Consider the following 22,786-nt stretch of genomic DNA (forward strand, 5'->3'; position numbering starts at 1 on the left):
TATTTTCTGATCTCATCAAAAGCATACATTGTGTTTTATTTCATTCACACACGTTTAACACACAAACCCTGAATATTTAGGCTGAGTTCTTCTCTCAAACTGAAAACACAGTTTCACCTTGCGATGTCACGTGGTAATACAGGAAGTGCTTCACTGTGTTTTTAAGCTTCATGTGTCTTCACTAGAATCATTTGGATAATTTTATCCCTGGAATTGCCAATCTCCACTGAAATAAAAGTAATCTGCTTCATGGCATCACAAGGTACTGAGCATTTTCAGCAGAGATGTGGTGAGACTAATAAACCAGGCTTACTCAAATATGTATCAGTGAAACAAAACACAACTCCAGGTATGTTCAGATGGTATCAACATTATAAAAGGGCTTAAATTGTACAGAAATCTTATTTGCGTAATATGGGATCGTTAATGATGGATGCAAAGTTGTGATGCACTAGATACAAGATGGACATCCTATATCTTTTTATTTTTAATATTTTATCTCAATTATGATCCATGTTTTCTGAAGACTGTAAGAAGTCCTAATATGTGAACAGTTCTATGCTAAAGAGTTGCGTGTGTAGTTGGCCTTGGAGACAAAGCCCCCCGTGCCCATGGCGTCTGCTGCTGCTCGTGACTGCGCCTGTTTAGCTCCACTAACAGAACACCGTTCCACTGAACACGCAAGCCACAGATGTCCCACATGAACAGACAGCTCCACACCACAACCAGCCCCCCCCAACCCGACCCACACAACCATCCCATCCACAGAGGCAAAGCAAACAACACGCACAAAAGAGACCTCCGAGTCCTCATCACTAAATGAGCGTGTCCCAGTCTCTTTGATGGGGCTCCACTGGGCTCTGGACATGCACATCACAAGGGTTTTGTTTGCTTCAAAGTTACTCAGAGTGACTGATGTTGGAGCTGGGTATGTAATGTCCGTGATAAAGTGGCACATTTTTACTAATGCGATGTAATATATAACCTAATGTCAAATCAAAGTCGCCATTTTCATCCTAATCCCACCTTTTTATACATTAAGATCCTTTTTATTTTACTCTTTTACTAGTTTTGGCACTTAACTTACTTTGGATTTTGTTAGAACTAAACTTTTTTTTGTTATTATGTGGTTGTACATGAGAGTGTTTGTCAGTGAGTGGACAATGTGAATTGTTCTTATTGTTGGCTGAATGTGATTAAACTGTATAATTAATTCTGTAAATCAGGGACTGCAAATGGAAACTAGCTGTTAGATTTAATCTGGTGCAGATCAGCTCTGTTTTTGTGATCTTAATGTCTCTGTACATTGTCCCTTCAAGTAAAGACTAAACTAAACTAAACATATTGTTATGTGTGAACTACTGTGTCTATGTAATTTCCATTTCCAAGTCTAACTGCAACTAGGGGTGGGTAATTTTATTCATTATACAATTCAGATGATACATATTTTTAAGTGCATCAGGTATGAGCCTGGAAGCGTCATAGTTGAGATTCAAGTATCACACTAAACGTGAATGTATGCTACCACAAAATTAAGTATAGAAAAATCACTTTATACCTTTGTTTATCACTTAATACAAGGCTCAGCTCATTTTGTTGTCTTTTAATAGTTTTAATTATAGATTATATATTCAGTATTCAAATTTAGCATATCTCTAGGGCAAAAATTTTGATAGTATTTACTTTTTGATGTATCTGCCATCTCTAGTTACAAAAAGTGAAGTGAAATTACAATATTTGATTATGATTAATACTAATCTCTTCTAACTTTTCCCAACCATTTTCCGAGATGAACATAATGCTTGGGTGGCCGTAGTGCAATCACTATCTAATGCGTGGGAGTTGTACAATGAGCAGAGTGTCTGTATATTTGAATAGAAATCTTCTATGTACACAGCTCTGTCGTCCCCAAGTAAATGACATATTACTCCACTGAGATCCTATGTACAATACACAAAGGACAAAGCTATTTATTTTCATTTAAACATGACGTTACAAGACCTTGAGCAGTGTTTCTCAAACTGTGGAACAAGTGCCACTGATTATGCATAAACTCCTACATGGGTTCCTCAGCAGTTCAAATATTTGCTAAATTTAGAGTCAATTTAATACTGGTTTATGTCCTCTTTAGGTTTTGCTTTAGAACTAGTATAGTAATTGTGTAGTCGTAAACTTAATTTGGCCCCAGTTCAGACCTGGTTTAAGTCTGGTGGTACTCCAAAAGCCAACAGTTGTCTTCGATGGTTGCCACACAAGCAAAAACTTAGATAAAAATTGCTTTGTGCAATTTATCATATTTAAAGAAAGTATATTTTACTTCTTTGGGGTATTAAAGGTCCTATTTTAAGCAAAATTGACTCTTGTGAGCTTTAAGCTATGTTACCTCCTTCTTGAATTGTGTTTTGTTTTATTTACACATGCCTGAGTGCTCTGTTCCACCTTGTGATGTCATAAAGCAGTAGTATTCAAGTTAATAGTTACCTTTTATTTTTTATTTTTACTTTGGTACAGACTAGCAGTTCTGAGGATGAAATCTTCTAAATGATTCTAGTGAAGGTGTATGGAGTTTAAAAACACAGAGGAGCACTTCCTCCATTACCACATGACATCACAAGGTGGAACAGAGTGTTTTACATTTGAGAGTTTGAGTAAGAAAAACTCAAACTCAAACTGGGAATATGCAGTTTGTGTGAATGAAACAAAACAAAACTCCAGGTATATTTTTGATGAGGAAACATCATTATAAAAAAAATAGAAAATAGCATGATATGATAATTAATTAACTGCTAACACACAACTTATTGAGATGACCATGTTCATTTTTATTATTTTGAAAATGTAAAACGTTTTTGATGTTAAGTCAGAAGTGACACCCCCTTCATAGCACTATCACATTACAATTGGCGTGCATTTTACTAATGAAACTCCTGCATATCCCATCAGGTTTGTAAAGCTGTAGTATATTGTTTTGTAATGTGCTTTTGTATATTTCTGGAGATTTGTCAAACATGCATGGATGACATATAAAACCTCTTCAAGCATATTTTTGATGAGGGAACAATATTATAAAATGGTAGAAAGTTCCAAATACCTCCCTCTTTAAACTGCAATAGATGTGTCCACTTTACCTCTTAGTTCTTGGAATGGATAGTGTCGTTTCTTTACATTCTTTACATTTTGTTACTTACGATTATTTTCTGAGTTCGCCCGGGGCTGGCATGCAAAGAGAGCTTGGACTTCAAAGCCTGCAAAGAAAATACATAAATACAAAACCATTAGGAAGCTTGTTTTCTTTAGTTAACGTTTCAAACACTGTGGACTGTATCATGTTTTCAGTCCCTTTTTGTAGCTGGGCTGTTGATGTTGTTTTTTGATGATCAGCATGGCCACAGCTCCCTATACAAATACATAAAAAGGTCACCCTCCTCTGGCCACTGCTCACTTGGACGCTATAGGATACAATTTGAACTTGGCCTTCTTGGGAGCAGAGCAATAAGAACAGGGTTAAAAGTAGACTTAAACTTATACAAAATCATGATGGTAGAGTAAGAAAAAACAGCGAGGACAAAAACAAACCACTACGAGACACTTTTATTAGAGACAGAAGTTTATAGGGCCGCTTGACACAGTGAACTCTCGATTCAAGGGTGATCCTCTGTGTAAACACAAATTTACCACTACATTAAAATCAACAAAGATTGTCACGTTTGGACATATTTAGTACAATGAACACGGCCACATAAGACAATACCAGCCTGTCTGCCCACAACTATTTATATTTTTCAAGCATTTATTGGAATGAATTCAACAATGGCATGTCTCTTTGAAATCCTTTTAGTCCTGATCCTAAAATTACACAAATGCAATAAAAGTAGAAGGTGCCCTATGTAAATGCTTGGAAACACCACTTGTGTGACTTTTTACAATTTAGAGTCAAGTGGAAATAAAAAAGAGAGAAGTGGGAGGAGCACGCAACATATTTATAAAAAGTATTCTTTTAAATAATTTTACATTGGCATATTTTAAGCAAAGTTAAGTATTCACTCACTTAAAAATTAAATTAACTAAGTACAACTAGCCAAATTTTCTGTTAATACTGCCAAAACCTGAGATATTTATTTAAGGAAAAAGTAAAATGTTATTTTTGGGTCAGTTTTCAGCATAATTGATAACATGATCTTATACTGTCAACATTTTCTATTTCCACTGTAGTAGCAGACACGCTGAAGGCAAATCATCTGTAAATAGAACAATATGACAATGCAAGATACAAACATGTGAAATTTAGCCCATAACACGCATAGGGCTGTAAATGACTAGTGTAAAGACCTGCACTGCAACATAAAAATATAACTTATTTTAGCAAGAGTTTTCTGCGTAGTTTGAGGTCATTTGAGGTTGAAAAACTTCCATCAGTCACAATAATGGTGTCTTTGTCTCTATATGTCACCACCTGCTCTACACCCATCTCCATAACTTTCAGGCTGGATCAGTTCATCATATTTCAACATTAAATAAAAAGACTGAATAGCAGAAATGAACCAAAGGAGTGGTGACACCAGAGCAGAGGAAAAACAGACCACTTCTCACTTCAAAGAGTTGGACGGACGCTTTTAAAAATCACACCAGCAATAAACTACTACAGAGGTCCATCGCTTTTCCGTAACATGAAAGGAATCTCCAGAGTTACGTCTCCTCAAGTAGTCCCCTCTGCCCCGACACTAACCTTAAACAAAGTAGCGATCAGTGGCAGGCCGCTGGTGCTGAGACTGTTTACATGAGAGGTGTTACCATGGTAGCTCTCAAATTATTTATGGTTCAGCGGCACAAGACAGGGAGTCACTTCAATGATACTCATCCATTACATGACATTATTCTCTTAGGATTTCCACTGGATCAAAGAACACGTCAATGTAATTATTACTCTTAAACTGAAAAGTGGAGGGGCAGACAGCACAAATCAAAAAGATTGTATTCATGATGTTTCAGAAGTTGATGTCATAATTTCAGATGGAGGGCAGGGACTGTTTATAGCTCTATGGACGATTAAGTGGTTTTATTATTTGCTGAGGATTTAGTCTACAAATTTGCCATATTCTGGTTATCATGTGGCTTAGTTCATTATGGTGACAGAGAAGACACTAAACTTTTTATGTGTTTTGGCCTGGTAATTATGACGACACTGACCATAAACCAGGTAGAAACATTGACTGATAAAGTGCAAGAATTCACTCCTTTTAACTATTAACTATTCTCTTAAGAACGCTGTAATGCCACATGATCTTTTTTATATACATAGATGGGACTTACAAAGAGTGAGGAGGTGACAGGTGACAGAGCAGTGTCATCCTGGGCAGTAGCAGCTCCTCCCTGAGGTGACTGTCTGAAATAACATTATGTTAAATTAAGATTTGAAAGGTTTATCAAGCCATGCTTTTATGTGCGTCAGGAGTATTTTATTATAGGTATTAGTAAGAGCCCTGTCACAAATTCCAGGCTAAAATAAAAAAAATGATGAAATACTTAAGGAAAAAAAAAAAAAAGAAGAACATAGCCAACATAAATAGATAAACTGGTAGGCAAGGTATCCTGGAAAAAAATAAAATAAAATCTTTTGGGTATAGTTCAGTGATGTAGATGTAACAACATAGAAATGCTAATATGTTATGGCTGATAGAACAACTGTACAACATAAATAAAAACACAATAGAAGCATTTTTAGGTCAGAACTACCATGTACACTGCCACGAAAATTTAAAGGCCCCATATTACAATATTTTCAGATCCTTGCCATGTCATGTTGTTTCCTCATCAAAAACATACCCAAAGTTGTGTTTTGTTTCATTCACACATGTTTAACACACAAACCCTGCATATTTCTTCACAGTTCTTCTCTCAAACTGAAAACACTCATGCGGTTGTTGTCATGCGGTAATACAGGAAGTGCACCACTTTGTTTTTAAATGCCTTCCCTACAGAACAAGAGGTAAAACGTAGCTGTTAACATAAAAACTACTGCTTCATGACATCACAATGTGGAATTGAGCATTTTAAGCTTTGGAGATGTAGCCAGACTAATAATAAAAGGTTATTCAAACAGTTTGATTGAAACAAAACATAACACCGGGTATGTTTTTGATGCAGTAACAACGTTGTATCATAGCGAAAAGGTCACAGAAGTAAATTTAGGACCTTTCAGGGTTTACAAAAAAGCATGTGTGTGTGAAAAGGGAGCTCAAAGATCACTTTGTTATGCACATTTGATCTACTCACATGTGACACTGTGGTATTCTCCTTAGCTTGACAAACCTGCTGTGTTATTTGGGTCTAAAAAGAGCAATGACACACACAGTCAGAGCCCTCTAAGCAGTCGTCATTCATTTCATGTTCATTTTTACCCCAACACATTCCACGGCTTCCTTTGATTCAGGCTTTTCACGTTGTGCTGAAAAAGAAATTAGAGGTAATGATGACAAAAGAACAGCGCTAATTACAAGGCTTTGTGTTTACTATTCTGAGCTGGAAATTGACATCCAGTCCGGCACACCACTCTTTAGACATGTCCTTTTCTTTGGAGAGAATACCACAGCCTACTGCAAGTATAGAGTGAAATAAGAAGGGCCATAATTTAAGCAGCGGATAGAAAGAGAGTCAGTGGACTTCACAAACTCATCTGCTCATCTTCATTTGTCTCTCACGTCTGTGTGTGGCTCTGTGGAACGTGTCAGCACACTTTGTAGAGAGACAAGCCAATAAAAGATTTTTTTTGTTTTTTTTTTCAAATGTTTTAGCACATTTTTGGAAACTTGGTTTAGTTTCATCATTCGATGCAAACATGTATCTGAACAGGGGCTCAGGTAGTCATATCATTCAGAAAGTTTCACATCAGTTCACAATTTCAGTTTTGAATATAAAACTGAATGTTGCTGAGATAACATTTTGTTGAGGGAAACTGTAACCCTGTATGTTTAGAACCCCAGTATGTTTAGAAAATATGAATGTTACAACTGCTGTTGTTAAAGTCTAAACAATGAAAGCAGGAAGTAGGCATTTTCGCCTGTCTAACATATTTCTAGTTCTAACAAATTTTTCATTTAGAGCAAAAAACAGAATTTACATAAGGGAACACTTGGGGAATTTTTATACATTTTTATTTTACGTTTTTACATTTTACCAGGTAAAACATTGGCCTGGCTAATGCAGCTTTAAATTCAAATGAATCCTTTACAAAATATTTCAGTAGGATTGTTCAGATTAAGAGGTGTACCAATTAGTCCTACACAAAGGCACTGCTAACTTTTCAAATGTGTGTTTACTGTAAGTACAAGTATGTGTAGCTGTAGTGGTGTTGAACAGTTTTTGATTTTTTCTCAAATAGTTTATTACCAGTAGCAGTAGGTGTAAGGTGTAAGGTGTATGTATGTATGTATGTATGTATGTATGTATGTATGTATGTATCTATGTATGTGGGGGTGTGTGTGTATGTGGGGCAGACAAGCTGTTGTACTTCCCTAAAGACTCCAGACTTTTCTCTTAAGTGAATATCAAAGGCTCACTTTTACAGTTATCTCTGCTTGGCTGCACCACGGAAGTAATCACCAGGGGTCAAGGGCCAACGCTCAGCTCAAGATCGAAACACAACTGACGGACATGGACTTCAAAGGGAGTGGGTGCTTTTGACAAACTGTTGTTTCAGCCAAAGGACTGGCTGTCATAATCAGGCTGGAGGAGAGGGGACAGTGAGGGCAGAGGAGTGTTTTAAAGAGGGGTACAGACATGACTATCTTTGAATAATTACAACTAAAATGATCAAAGATAAGACTCAAGTTGCACTGTCTAACCTCTTTATCTTAAAGAGCCAGCAACAACAAACAAAATAGCATCATTTTAGTCTGCCCTTGTTTTTCTTGGTTTGGTGAAACCCAAGACCATGTCAAACCAAATGGAAGATATTTGAGGTCTTCCTTTATTAACCAAAGAGCAGCTTTGATGTCTGACATCTTTAGTTGTTTTAGAACAAGAAAGGAGCATTATGGCATGCAAGCAATCTTTTTAGACAATGGAACCCCCAAAAACTAATGAACAAGACAAAGAACAAGTCAAACCAAAGTTTGGCAATTCTTCTTAATCAGTTTGACATCATTGTTGTGCCTTTCAAGAGGATAAGGATTAAAGGAAAGAAATGTTTAAAAAATAACATTGTTTTGTTCCTCTGGTTGAGCCATCTTACTACATTTTGGGGTTCTGTGACAACATTTACAGCATGCTATACAATGAAAGAAGCTACTGACCTTTGGGTTAGAGGGCAAACTCTACCACTGAGCCACTGCTGGCCTTCAACAAGTCTACAGCGCTACAAAACGCGCAGATGAAATGCATGGCCACTTGTGGAAAACCCGAGTGAGCAGACTGGAGTGAAAACAGGTGGGGGCAAAGGAGAAGGACATCCTGTCATGAATGAAGGCCGCGGGTGGAGCAGCATCACAGCAAGCCCGGGAAAAGTCAGCATTTCAGGGTGGTCAGTCCAAAGGGTCCAAGAGGTCAAAGAAACACTGTGTGAACTTTTCCAAATCGGGAGTATCAAGGTTTACCCAACTGCGTGTGTGTCCCTGTAGGCCCATTATATTGTGTATTGCAACAAATAATAAATCTTCTCCCTTTTGAATTTGAGGTAGATGCAAGTTGCAATTCTGAAGTGTTCCTATTTTACTTTGTGCGTCACTTTTATAGTTTGAAGTTTCATTCTCAAAATGGAACGATGTGGCACCGCGTCCTTTTATAGAGTAAACAGAATGAGGGATGGCAGCCATCTTGCCTAATTCATCCATATTTGCACATGCCCTTTGAAGTTCTTTGATTTTTAAACTTCCAAGCTGCGTCGACAAGAAAGTTATTGTGAAGAAAAGTTGCTAGGTTATCCCAAAATGAACTTGATGTACTGTCAAAAAAGTCAGAACTATGTACTTTATCTCTCTTCTTGCCAAAGCAAATGAAATTCCAGCATACCAGACAAATTCATCAATTTTTATTAGAGAATAAGGTGTACTCAATGATACACTTAGCATCTAATGATTTGCATATTGATTTTAGTCTCACTTAAGAGCTTAATGTTGGCACAAGCACTACACATATGGTGTCTGACTTGGGCAGGTAGTAGAAGCAAGAACATAAAAATTTATTAATTTGTTTAAAAAAAAAAAAAAGAAAAGAAAAAAAAAAGATACTAAGCAATACTAAAGCTAGAATCAAAATTAGTGACTCATTTAAGCAAGTATTAATAAAAAAAAACTTAATAACAGTACGTAGTAATACCACATGGGAAAATAAAAAATATATTATCAGATTTAAAATGATATAAAAATTATTTATACAGTTGTGATTAAGCTCTGAGGAATAAGGAGGAGAAAAGGAGACAAGCGGCTCACTGTATAGGACTTGTATGTGAACGTATGTAATTTACAAGGTTTTTCGTAAAACAAAAATCAAGTTTTAGTATTGTGACAGCTCCACTCTACTCCGACATAAGAGCTGTGGTGTCCCATTCACACACTCAGCAGCACTCATCTGCACAAAAGGGCAAAACAACAATATTACGGCGTCCGCTGAGTGCCTACCCCCCAGTAAAAACATTTCTTGTGGGAGTGCGCCTCACCAAGCCCTCTTCTCATATAAAAACACAAAGCGGAGTGTACTCGGACAGCTGCTGCCCGGACGCCCCGCAGAGAACAGAGGGCCAGCTTTGAAGATCTTGACCTTCTGAAACAATAAAACGCCATCATCAAACACTCTCCTGAGACAGACTCCTGACCCACACGTCCAAGTGTCTGCTCCAGATCGCTCGTATTTAACTGTAGAGAGGAGTGGGGTTTTTGGTTGATGTTTGTAACTGCAGCAAAATAGCAAATAACTTCAGAAATAATATACATGTGACAGATTCTAAATATATTTTGTAATTCTGATCATATTTTCCTGTCAAATCTTATGTAAAATGTTTAATCCTGATATTACAGTTTTGTCCTTTTAAATTGCTTTTAAAATAATTATGTTAGAATGGACATTGTAAAACAATATCACAAGCTAAACTTATTTGATTTTTTAAAAAGAGATTATTTAATGTTTAACAGGCCACAGCCAAGATACCAGCTTCAATGTCTAAACCAATTGAATCACTGGGCAAACAAAACAAGGATTGTATCTGATATTAGTGAAATTATGCTTAAGCCTGTCATGATAACAAATTCTGAAGTACAACATATTGAAGTAAATATAGACAATAAATGATAATACTGAAATTAATTTATGTCACTGACACAATAACTCTAAAGAAGACTGAAAACACAAAAACAATTCTAAAACTACATTCTAGTTTCCATCTGTAATGAGTCATAGAACTTATGTATTCAACTTTTAGTGTCTTAATTATAATTGGTTTTGCCCAAAAATAACCAAAAATTTCCCTTTAGGGCAAAGAAATGCAAACGTGATAAATACTGACTCCCCCCTCCCAAATTTTTTTTTTCCATTTTTCATATATTGAAATCGATATAGTTATTATTGTGACAGGCCTAAGTTTGATAACTGAAATCTCTTGTTTTGAGCTGCAAATGTATACATTAGAAGCATTTTCAAATCTAACTCTGCTTGGGACTGGCCAAAATATAGACCACCAGTGCTGGATTACAAATAAATTGGGGTTATTTACCTGTACATGCAGCAGGCTAACACAACATTGTACGGGTGCCATGCCAACCCAGTGACTGTTTTGGGACCTGCCAGCTGACACACTTTGCTCATCACCCGGAGCTCTGGAGGCCTCCTGTCTCTGACCACATGTTAATCTTTACAGGCCGCTCAAGGAAGTGGTGTTGACAGCCGCGATTTGAGGTCACGCAGGGGTCAGAGGTCAAGCACTTCCTGCTGACATGAAAGCACATCCCAGCACACCTTGCTCTTCGTATCTGTCATCCATTCCCCTGACCATCTGTACCTACATAATCTGGGGCTCATAGGGTCCAAACAAAAGCCATGTGTTAATTACCTTTGAAGGTGTAATGACTTGTGTGAGACCCGGCCGATGTTCATCTGGTTTTCAAAGGGAACAGGTTACGCTTCACAGTTGTATTACAGTTGTTCACTATTACTTGTACCTGCCTGGTGTGAGTATGCTTTTTACAAGGATAAACAGACCTTTTTCTTATGGTTAACTCACACCAAACTCTTTTAACTCCACTCTCACTTCAATAAGTTAATTAGAGAGAAAGTTGTTGCACACTAGAATTAGGGGCTGCACCTGTCATCCAGATGTGAGGGCATTCACGCTGAAGGAATTTCTTCTATTGGTTTTATACACTCCTAATTATTCTCCACTCCATTACTACTTAGCAATTACAACATTATTTACTACAACTTTTGCCTCATCACAAAAGCAGCTCATTGACTAACCAAAACCATGTTAGGCAGATACCAAGGACATGAAGCGATCAAAGGCATAGAAGTTATGCGCTCCTTAGTCATCAACAAACATGAGATGTGGTATTCTTCTGATAGCTTTTGTACTTGTGAGTAAAACCTGACTAACACTTCTGTCTTCCCATAAATGACCACTATCTTCCGGCCACAGGAGAAAGGAAAGAGGGTGAGGCTCACCATATTCCCAAATGGATATAGTACCTTGTTTTGAATAAATGTTTCCACAAGCCAACCACAACGTGACCTCAAAAACAAAGATTTCATTTGTTAATTCTCATTCCCACCATATACATTGACAGTGTCTTTTGTGTGCATCTTTGTGTACATCTCTATACTTCAAAGAGGTATGTAGTGTCTATTTTACCTCAATCTCCAATGAAATGCAGCCAATCTGGACATCCTCTCTGAATATAAACAAACACAGACAGCGATCCTTTGAAAGACCTCGTCGTCAGTTTCCAGTCAGGGGATGGTCAGGAGCCCGCAGACACCTCCTGATCCCAGACTAGACTGTGTGATGTGGGCAGCATCTGACCAACAGGTGAGGACAGGAGGCCATCCTGTGAATGTGGAAGATAAAAAAGATTATTAAATTTTTAACTGCCATTGTTAGTCAGTTCAAACTCATTTTGACCTAGAAGGACGAGAAACACCTTGGACAACAGCCAGTGATTAAAAGGTTTTAGATGTAAAATGTCAGCCCTCTGACATATCCTGGAGCCAAAGGTCTATGGAAAAGTTGCTTCATTTGCATTTATACTTTCAACCCTTCACTGTTTATTGAATAAAGCCAATTTAGAGAGATGTACTCATGCATATCTTTAATGATATGAATAAAATTGAGTGTATGAACCAATCTCAGGATCAAATTCAATACACCTGCTTGTGTGTGTGTGTGTGTGTGTGTATATATATATATATATATATATATATATATATATATATATATATATATATATATATATATATATATATAGTGTATTGATCACATAAGTGATGAACATGGTTGAAAAAAAGACTATTTTTAAAGTCCATGTTTGAGAGGGGCAGCAAATGTATGATTACTGAGAAATGGGCCCTAATCCACCATATTTAAGTGGTATCCAGCATAAAAGCCAACATGAATATTCTCAGTCCTTTGAAGTGACATTTAGTGTATGCAGATTTGAAAATAAATGGTACACCACAGCACCGTTCTTAACTATGGGTGTAAATGTGGATATGATGATTTCAGATTCCTGGGTGAAAACTCCCAGGCCTGGAAGAAGCCATGGAAAATAATTAAGTAACAAGTGATGTCATTATGATGAAAGGCAGCCTGTCAGACAGTTGGCGACGATGGGTGTCTCTTTGCCACAGCCCACTATAGACCAAAATATGACATCAAAGCAGGTAGTAGAGGCCAGACCAACCGACTGGCACTCACTATTGTCTTCTTCAATTACAGGAGCTCCCTTTCCCCATTCAGAGGAAAAGTGGAGATGGCTTATTGGTGCTAAGAGTGTGTCATTATTCATCAAGTAGACTTCATGACATGACAAGGCTTTCATAGTAGTAGGTGGGGGTTTACCATGACGACTGATTTTCCAGATTAAATTTAGATGGTTAAATCTTTAAACTAGCCCTAATCCCTTTAGTCATATTTTCTACTGTACGATATATTGTCAAAATAAAAAATAAAAAAGACTAATGACTATGTTTTACAGCAGGGTGTGGATTTCAAATAGGGCTACAGGACAGAATGAATAATGCATTGTAGCTCTATACTGTCATGACCTGTAATAAGGGCTTTTCCGTGTCCTTTGGCAAATCTGAGACATAAACTTCCAAGGATTCATTCTCCTCTCGTCTCCTCTGAGATGCAAAGGAAAGATGACTGTCGCCTTTCTGTTGGTAATAATAGCAGGTTTAGTATAGTAATTGGCTCTGCTCCCTTACTCTTTTGCTACATAGCATGGTAGCTCTGTGCATGATGATTCAGACATGGCACGAATGGAAAACTTCTAAATGAGAACAAAAAGGTACTTCCTAAAGGTCACGCACTTCTCTTGCATCCTCTGGCATTCTATTAAACTCTTTAAATACACAACCCTTCCCTGTGCTTATTTTCAGCAATCACTACAGATGAAAGGGTAAACAGCTGACTAGAAATAGTAGGAATATTTGGTTCCCCCCTGGTGCCAGAGAGACCCCAAATGCAAAAGCTATGTCCTATCTTGAAAGAGTTCATTTTTATCAAACAAGGCATCATCTGTAACCAATAGACGGCCTTACGAAATGAGAGCCTGCTGGACAGATGTCTTCATGCGGCTCCTTGCTCTCTCTCAAGCACCGACCTTTTACATCCATGGGCTTCGGTGGCACCTCTTGACTTAAGTCAGGATCAAGGCTGTTTACAGATTCCCTGGAAAATATCAAATGGAACAGGCACATAAAAGCGGGGCACTGCAATGGCATGCTAACACCCAAAAGACCTTGTTTGAGGCTTCTTGTTTGGGGTTTTAAACAATAGGCTCAGAATGACATGAAATTAAGAAGAAAGGCCTGCTCTGGGAGATTTGTCTTAACGTGACAGAAAACAGAAGCTGTGGATTTTCAATGGAATAAAATGCTCTACTATAAGCATAGACAGGATAAAGAAATAATCAAACTTAAAAAAAGCTACTAACAATTTATAATAAACAGTGCCATATTTGGACAAAAAATGTATAGTGAGATAAAGTACTTTAGGTCACAAATGTTCTATAATGGTTAGGTAAAGCTCTAAATGATAAATACATTTCAATATGATTTCAGAAAAAAATAAAATGAAATAAAAATAAATAAATAAAACAAGTGAACTAAGACCACAATTCTTCGTTCTAATTCATATCACCTGGACTGCATTATGCAGTCTTCGGGATCCCCTTTTGCCCAGGCTTTTAGCAGATTTCCACACTTAAACACTTTGTGGCATAATACCACTAAGTCTGAGGCTTTGCTATTGTGACCTTTATGGGATTTACAGCTGCGTTTCAGCCATCCCAATCCCTAACCTGATCTCATATGTTTTAGGCTTTGACTGTCTACTGTGCACGCTCCTCTTAGGGTGGCAATTTTCAGGAATTTAAAAGAAAGTTTTCGATGATATATAAAAGTTTTATGGATGGTGATCTTTGCTTTGTTCTTCCAATGAGGACCTCCACCTGTTTCTGATGATGTGAGCCAGAGCCTGTCCCTTTCAAGAGGCTGATCCCTCCTGATCTCTTTGATGTAACCTGACCTAACAGTTCCAACTTGCAGGATTTGATGATCGTGGATGGACCCTGGACAAAAGCATGTGCGAATCAAAACTAACAGGCACAAGGAGAGAGATGGGAAGAGGGGAATGTGTGAGCAGAACTGACACAGCTCTGATGTATCAGGCAGGCGAATGGTCACATGATCAATGCTGCCAGCCTGGACTTAAGCAGTAAAACCTGTGGATCTGAGAGGGCACATGCAACTGATCGGAGATGAAAGACAGGCTTTGACTTTCACAGGAGGCCTGGAGTGGTGAGGGGGGCTAGAGGGGGCAAAGGGGGCACTTTTGGGGGGACGCCATCAGAACAGCTGGGTCATTTTGAAATGACCCAATTCTAGGATTAATCCATTGAGACCAGCAAGGCTGAAGCTGCTTTATTAATGGAGATGAATAAAGACTTAATGGAAGAAAAGAACAGGTTCCTCCAAGGTTGCAGTTGCATTTGATTTCATCTGAGACTCATGATCTACTGCAAAACTCACAGCTAAATGACATACAGGGTCATTTTGTATTAGTAGTAGCAGGTATAAATACATTTGTTAGACTTGCAGATGTGCAAAATTTTGATATTTTTGGAGTAATTATGCCCAACAGTGGAGGTTGTACCAAAGCAGCTCTTTGTTCTGTTAGATGCATAGATGGTTTCATGGGGCAATTCAACAAGTGTAAAATGCTATTACACTTTAATCCTCAGTCTCAGTCATCATCTCACCTAAATGCTCTTGCTTAATAGGACACTCTGATGCAGAGTCAGAGCATCTCCCCACTGTAGTGAGGGTGCCAGAAGCTAGCATCCATCTGAGAGTGATTTAAGGGTTACATTTTTGGAAATGATGTGTGATAAAACAGGGAGGTATGTATGGGTCAAAGTGACTATAGGTTCAATGCTCGATATGCAGAGCCTCTGCTTGCGGGCCCTACCACATGTTTTAATCTATACAAGCATCTGTTTGAAGTTTTCAATGAATACCATCAGTGCTGGTGACTTCATATCCATCTTACCTGGCTCACAGCACTTCAACATCCTTCAGGCAAGCTGATTAAGCATGGGGCTCTACCTAGTTTGGACACAGTTATGTCTTTAAAAGGGCATAACATTCTTTAGATGACCACTTTTGTTAAATTGTTATTTAACTATCTTCAAAAGCTATTGTGTCTGCAAATTCTGTTCATTTTCAAACTAGAAAGCTGGCTTCACATTAGGATGCTCAGTTTGGCTTAAAATATAGCCTACAGTAGAGCAAAAGACTTTGGAAGAGGCAGCAGTGGGAGGGAGGAGAGACTGGAGAAAAAGAGTGATGGTTGCTTTGATCTCAGGAGGCCCTGCATGAATAAAAAAAAAAAAAAGAAGTTCTTTCTTAAACATACACAAGCAGCTCAGGCAATCACTAGCTAATGGATAAGCCTATGAGAGTTCACAATATTGTTTAGAGGCTAAATTCCAAGATAATACACTTGAAAAAGACAAACTAAACTCTATGCTGTAGTGCATTATTTTCGCTTGATTTCAGAGCAAGTGTGTAACAAGATGCGTATTCTCACTTCATAAATTTGTGGCCGAGTGGGAAATGGCAATTTCAATGCCAATAAAAGCCACCACATCAAATGAAAAAACGTGGATCAAAAGGACCCAACGCACGGACTTTTTTCCCACTATAAATTCAGAGGGGGTAGATGGATAGGGGACGTCTGCCACGCTCGATCATTGCCTGAGTCCTGCCCCGCTCCAGCGATTGGCTGGGAGGACAAACGAGGGGGGAAAGTTTGAATAAAATACAAAAAATACAAGCGCATGGCACGAGTGTTGTCTTTCTGGCTCGTGCGTGCTCTGTTTTGCAGCGCATGACTTGGACGAGCGACAGTTACGGGACACATATCACTTAGGACTAAAATCGACCTGGTGCGTTTTGGGGAACGGATAAGTGTTATCCAAAACCGTGCGCAATTCAACCTGTTTACACATTTGTGAAGCAGCTGGGAGAACGATGCCAAAAGCCAACCCAATGACAGCCTTTAGAGTGCTTTCGTCTTCTGTGCTGATGCTGGTACTGATGCAGTCCGGAGCTTTTTGCGCACGGAGGTTCCGTGGTGGCCGCAACCCACAACCGCGTCGCTCATCACCGCCTCCCACTTACCGCGCGGACCGAGGGGAGGCCACCGAGAGCTTCCCGCTGGATTTCACCGCAGTTGAAGAGAACATGGATAACTTCATGACGCAAGTGAAGAACCTGGCGCAGTCCCTCTACCCTTGCTCTGCGCAAAAGCTCGACTACGACATGAAGTTAAATCTTTTGGAAAATACATCAGTCACTTGCAACGATGGAAGCCCTGCAGGGTACGTGGAGCCTTCTCAAGTTTAGGAACACCTGTTCGCAGCTAGGGTAATGCTTCAGCGTTTGACACATAAACTCAAGGTACATGACAAACGTAAAAAAGTTTGCAGTCTGTGCTAATACGGCGGATATAAAATGTTGAAAACACCAGATCAAACGAGAAAACTTAATAAAGCATTTTAGGATCAACCGTGTTCTTCCACTGAAGCAGTGTGATAATCTATGTTACATATTTTACACCGAGCAAAATTTGAAATTTTGATAAAATTATTTGTTGTAGGAGACGATTAAACATCTTAAACGTGTATTGATCTATCTTTACAAAGTAGTATGTAAATTAAATAGGCATTCCTTCTGGTACATTATAGCATTAATGCAAGTCAAGCTCTGAATGTATTCTTTGATAATGGTCGTAAATGCATTAAAATGCATGTGGAATTAGTGAGTGGACTAATTCCTTCTAAATCCCAAAGTGCTGGCCTGTGAAAGCTCTTGGATGTTCTGAGGCACCCAGTTCCTGGCAGATGGCGACTTCATTCATAGCATTCATTGCTAATCCAGGGGGACAGTAACGATCTCCATAGATGAAGTCACCACAGTCAAATAAAAATGGTCTTTATGACCAAACGTCATCAATACTGGCTCTCCAACTGTGAAAAAAATCAATGTCTTTTTAATGCTTCATAAATTCTAATGTGCAATAACAGAAGTCTTTCAAAGAGGCTCAGACATAACACATGTACTTTGTTAAAGGTCGCTCATATTTGGCAGCCACCTAAGTCACATCATTCAAGTTGGAGGAAACACAGTCAGCACATTAACCCTTCCTAGATGACCTGTATAACGTAATTTATTTTTGCAGCAATAGTGCTCTTTGACTTAATCTGTGTAGACATACATAATAATTTGCATATCATTTTAAACTTACACTATCTATTACAAAACTCAGAGTCTTTACATTATGACTCAAGATTCATCTTTGTCATGTATTTTCCTGTATGAATATCTCCTACACCTACTGTAGTTTACCCTTTTGTCTCTTGTAGATATTACTTGAAAGAATCTCGTGGAAGCAGACGATGGCTGATATTTTTAGAAGGTTAGAAAAAAAAAAGAATAATAAAAATGAATGATATTTTTACATCTAAATGTAAATCTGCATTATTTTTGTTCAGGTGGATGGTACTGCTTCAACAAAGAAAACTGTGACAGTCGGTATGAGACCATGAGGAGACTGATGAGCTCCTCAAAGTGGCCCCAAACTAAAACAGGTGAACACTCACTCTGTTCATTGGGTTAGTAAATCCTGACTAGTGTGGTGAAATAAGCACCCAGATATGACTTTAATGTGCTGTTAATTAAAGGGACTATACATGTTAATCTCCCATACCCAGTTATAATGCCACAGCAATACCACTACCTGGCGCCCGCTGCTGTAGAAAAGGATACACCTCCCTCAGCCCTGCAGCGTAATAACTGTAATCCATGTTGTAATGATGATGAGGAGGAAGAGGATGTGTCTGGGAGTGCCACAATACTAATAATACATGTCAATCTGTGGCTCTAGGTACAGGAATCCTGTCTCCACTCCCGGAGGAAAACCCTCATTGGTGGAACGCAAACATGGTGTAAGTCTAAGTCAGTGTGCTTATTAAAGTCGACACAATTCTAACAGACTTTTAACATAGTATTTTTATGTTGTTTGTACAGATTTATTCCATACTGCTCAAGCGATGTGTGGAGTGGTGCCTCGGCCAAAACAGAACAAAGTGGCTATGCTTTTATGGGATCTCTTATTATTCAAGAAGTGGTAAAGGACCTCCTAAATAAAGGTCTAGAAAATGCAAAGGTTCTTCTTCTTGCAGGAAGCAGGTAGGTTGCCACATTTCTCCCATTTAATTTCAATATATATGTACTACTATTTTACCAACGACATTACAATGATCATCTTACCCATATACTTACAAACACAGCGCTGGAGGTACAGGAGTTCTGCTGAACGTAGATCGTGTTGCAGAGCTTTTGGAAGGATTGGGGCATACTTCTATTCAAGTTCGTGGTCTTGCAGATTCGGGATGGTTCCTGGATAACAAGCAGTACCACTTCACTGACTGCGTGGACACAGTCAGCTGTTCCCCAACCGAGACCATCAAGCGAGGCATCAAGTAGGTTCATGAAAAATACAATGCAGGAAATATGGTTAAATGTTATGCATTTTATTTATTCTTAGACTCTGTTGCTTCCTTCAGATACTGGGGAGGAGTAGTCCCAGAGAGATGCAGAAAAAGTTATGAAGGAGAGGAGTGGAACTGTTTCTTTGGTTACAGAGTCTTCTCATCAATAAAAAGTATGTTTGATCTCAATGTAAAACACACATGCATAAGAATGTCAGCTTGCTTGTTGACACATGGAGCCCATATTGTCTATGTTACATATTTAATTCATTTATGGCAATATAACTTTTTTCTCTCCAGGCCCAGTCTTTGTGGTGCAGTGGTTGTTTGACGAAGCCCAGCTGACAGTGGACAACATTCAGCTGACAGGCCAACCTGTGCAAGAAGGACAGTGGCGTTACATTCAAAACCTGGGAATTGAACTGAGGAAGACACTGAATAATGTCCCGTATGGTCAACTTTATCCATTAGTATGTTGTCCAATGGATAATCAAAAGTTTTCACACAAGTTGTTTTTGCGTTTTAGGGCGATGTTTGCTCCTGCATGTCTATCACATGAAGTAATCACAAGAACGTAAGTAGTGAAATATTTCTTTTTCACAAATTGTATAAATTACTTAGTGGTGAAAATGTGTTTCATTTTATATCCTTATGTGAGAATCAAATTAGATTATAACATGCTATTTACAAGACTGTAAAACAAATGGCACAAACAAAGATAATCTTAGGTCTCTAATTAAATGAAAATACTGACCTTGGAAAGCCTTACACATGTGAAGTGACAGCGCCCTCTTGTGTCATAATGCAGGTACTGGATAGACATACAAGTGAAAGGAACTTCTCTGCCCCGCGCTCTGCATTGCTGGGACCGTAGCCTCCAGGACCACCGGAACAACAAGGCTCCACCCAAAGGATGTCCTGTGCATTTGATTGACAGCTGCCCATGGCCTCACTGTAATCCCACCTGTCCCACCATCAGAGACCAGTTCACTGGGCAGGAGATGAATGTCATCCAGTTCCTTATGCATATGGGCTTCGACGTGCAGAAGATGGCTCAGCAACAGGGCATGGATCCCAGTAAACTTCTGGGGATGCTCAGCAGTGGCAGCTAAAACGAAAACATAAAAACAGTTTCCTGAAGCTAAGTCCGCAGAGGGCTCGCTGGTCTTCATGGCCAGTTTTTATAACTGATACCTCCAACTTTTTGTCAAAACTATTCTTTTATTGGCTTAATCCTAACTGACCTCATTATCATCACATTTTATTTGTTTTTTTTGTTCGTTTTGCTTTGTTTTGTTTTTTGGTATGGCTCCTCACGACTGGCAACAAGTCTAGCCATGAGATATTGCAGTGACAAAGCACAACTTTCTGCTACACACAATATAAATTATGTGCTTTGTTAAAAAAACAGAAAGGTTTGAATGTAATCCAGTTTTAAGGATATTTATATTTTAATATATAATGTTTTTTTGGGTTTTTTTTGGTTTAGATAATCTTAAGCCATTGTCAGTTTGTAAGAAGAAGAAAAGGTGTGTGATTTAAGGATGCTGTCTACAATATGTAGTAATTATAGAGAATGTTAGACCATATGAAAAATAGGTTTAGTTAAACTGAGTATATTACTTACATCTCATCACAGTTTCAGAATCCAAAGGACACATGGGCCTAGTATGATGAGGTGAGAAAAGCACTGGATTACAGAGGGACAAAACAGAGTTCCAACTAACATAACCTAATTACCAGAACTGAATCTAAATGATGTACTATTACACTTAACATATTAATTTATACTTCTATATTAAGGTAATATATAATATGAAAACCAATCACAAGGCACCATAGTGAAGATTACACACTTTAATTTATGGTACTAAGGGCCTTCTTGAGCATGGTGCCAGTACAATCTCGCTTCTTATACCTCTAAGCACCTATTTCTACAAACAGGGTCCACAGTCATATCAATGCAATGGACATTTAAAGGGTGACATTTGTGTATATTGTATAGGTTTCTGTAAGCGTACAATATAGTAACCCCTTATATTTCATAATACAGATAATATAATGATATTTGTATGTAATATTTTTAAGACCTCTATCATCCATGCTCGAAGGAAAGGAATGAATATTTGTAATTTTATTCTGTAACATATTCTAACAGTAAAACGTTACATTGGTAATTTACATATTTATTTTGTTGTGTAAATCATATTTATAATTGCTATTTTCACAGAGAATTGATTCTGTAAATTGTAAATATATTGCTGCTTGTTAACTGTGTTGACTGCATGTGTTTGTATCAACCTTATTGAAGAATATACAGTGCATAAATGACTAGTGAAATGTTGTTATTCATCACGATTTTAGTAGAAGAACTTTCATGTTTGTGGGCATCAGCCTAGAGATAGACCAATATATACTGGCTGATATCCGTCTTATTTAGCACATTGGCTATCGGTCTCCAACAGAGGACGCTATTTTGTGTTTTTTTGGGGGAGGGCAATCAGCTGACAAAAGAATATGCATTTGAACACTTCAGTGTGAATAGGGTACTGTACAAATTGACTTTGTAATTATTTAAAATTATATATTTTGGGTAAAATAAAATTAGAAGTTTGTCAGGTATAACATACTTGTCATGCCTGTCAACTTTTCTGGTGTGGGTCACCTGCTTGTCTCCATAGACATGTTATAGCTTTGCCTGCAATCTTCCACAATGGCATTAAACTAATCATATTCAAGTGCCTGAAAAACATGCATTCTTACTATAAGAGGGCTTGCCTTTTCACATATCTGTCATACAGCTTGGTCTGGTGGCATCAAGTGCTTATCTCCATGAAGAGACATTAAATACCATATTGTGCAAAATTCCAGGCTAAAGAATGTGATTGTATCCAAGGATACAAGCAGCTAGACTACCCTCCACCAGAACAAATACATAGAACACACACAAAAAAAAACAAAGGGGGAAAGCATACTAGTGTCACAGATTAAGGTACTGTATGAAACTACTAATCTTTTTCAACTTCCAACTCATGTCTCCAATCCAATTCTGTCATCTCTCAAGTATAATCATGGCAGTGGACTTGTGTGTAATTTATTCCTCTAATGGAAGTCTTAGCCTGCCTCCCTGTCATTATACTGGGTATAAATGCCAGTTTCTCTCTTGAAGCTACTCTGAGTCAGCCACTCAGGGTGCTCCCAGAAACACGACTCTCAGACGCTGGCCACATGCACACAGCCTCCCACCCCTCTGTGGAATATAGACCCCTATTTATAGCACTGCAAGGCCTGTGTAACCCTGGGCTCGGCCACCACCAATCTACACACTGCACATGGGGCAGACATGAGAGAGGGTGTGTTTTTGTAAGCCAAAAGGAGAAGGACACTAAACCCAAAAGCGACAAGCATACAGTCAGAGGAGGACAAAGAGAGAGGGCACCAAACCGATTTTCCAACTGTTCATGTAACACTTGCAAGGAGCTACAGGACGTTTGATTGACAGGACAACAAAGTGGAGCACCTGTTGT

The 22,786-nt window shown here is 38.4% G+C and overlaps 1 protein-coding gene and 1 long non-coding RNA gene across 2 annotated transcripts in view; one reads left to right on the forward strand and one right to left on the reverse strand.

Moving 5' to 3' along the window:
* LOC129408583 (uncharacterized) overlaps positions 1-22,786 on the reverse strand; it is a 36,887-nt gene that overhangs the window by 11,994 nt on the left and 2,107 nt on the right. Inside the window, exons 3-10 of the long non-coding RNA XR_008632020.1 lie at positions 20,887-20,924; positions 20,014-20,367; positions 19,051-19,634; positions 13,744-13,873; positions 11,834-12,029; positions 6,274-6,445; positions 5,311-5,383; positions 3,189-3,245 (exon numbers count right to left, since the gene is read on the reverse strand). This is a non-coding gene — a long non-coding RNA (uncharacterized LOC129408583). The remainder of the gene's footprint in view (positions 1-3,188; positions 3,246-5,310; positions 5,384-6,273; positions 6,446-11,833; positions 12,030-13,743; positions 13,874-19,050; positions 19,635-20,013; positions 20,368-20,886; positions 20,925-22,786) is intronic.
* Positions 16,663-20,488, forward strand: notum1a (notum, palmitoleoyl-protein carboxylesterase a). Its single transcript, XM_020935365.2, has 10 exons — positions 16,663-17,087; positions 18,132-18,184; positions 18,261-18,356; positions 18,653-18,713; positions 18,796-18,957; positions 19,059-19,250; positions 19,335-19,432; positions 19,560-19,707; positions 19,786-19,833; positions 20,068-20,488. Exons 1-10 carry the CDS (start codon positions 16,738-16,740, stop codon positions 20,369-20,371), a joined length of 1,512 nt encoding a protein of 503 aa, XP_020791024.2. The 5' UTR covers positions 16,663-16,737; the 3' UTR covers positions 20,372-20,488.

This window comes from Boleophthalmus pectinirostris, unplaced genomic scaffold, assembly GCF_026225935.1.
Source record: "Boleophthalmus pectinirostris isolate CB_2022bp ecotype Guang Dong unplaced genomic scaffold, ASM2622593v1 HiC_scaffold_17, whole genome shotgun sequence".
NCBI classification, from domain to species: domain Eukaryota; kingdom Metazoa; phylum Chordata; class Actinopteri; order Gobiiformes; family Gobiidae; genus Boleophthalmus; species Boleophthalmus pectinirostris.

Bases quoted from the DNA above. Each gene is read 5' to 3' on its own strand.
- notum1a (XM_020935365.2), top strand. From the start codon at position 16,738: ATGCCAAAAGCCAACCCAATGACAGCCTTTAGAGTGCTTTCGTCTTCT. The intron at 17,088-18,131 runs GTACGTGGAGCC...TGTCTCTTGTAG, and splicing joins AACGATGGAAGCCCTGCAGG to ATATTACTTGAAAGAATCTC. The intron at 18,357-18,652 runs GTGAACACTCAC...CTGTGGCTCTAG, and splicing joins GTGGCCCCAAACTAAAACAG to GTACAGGAATCCTGTCTCCA.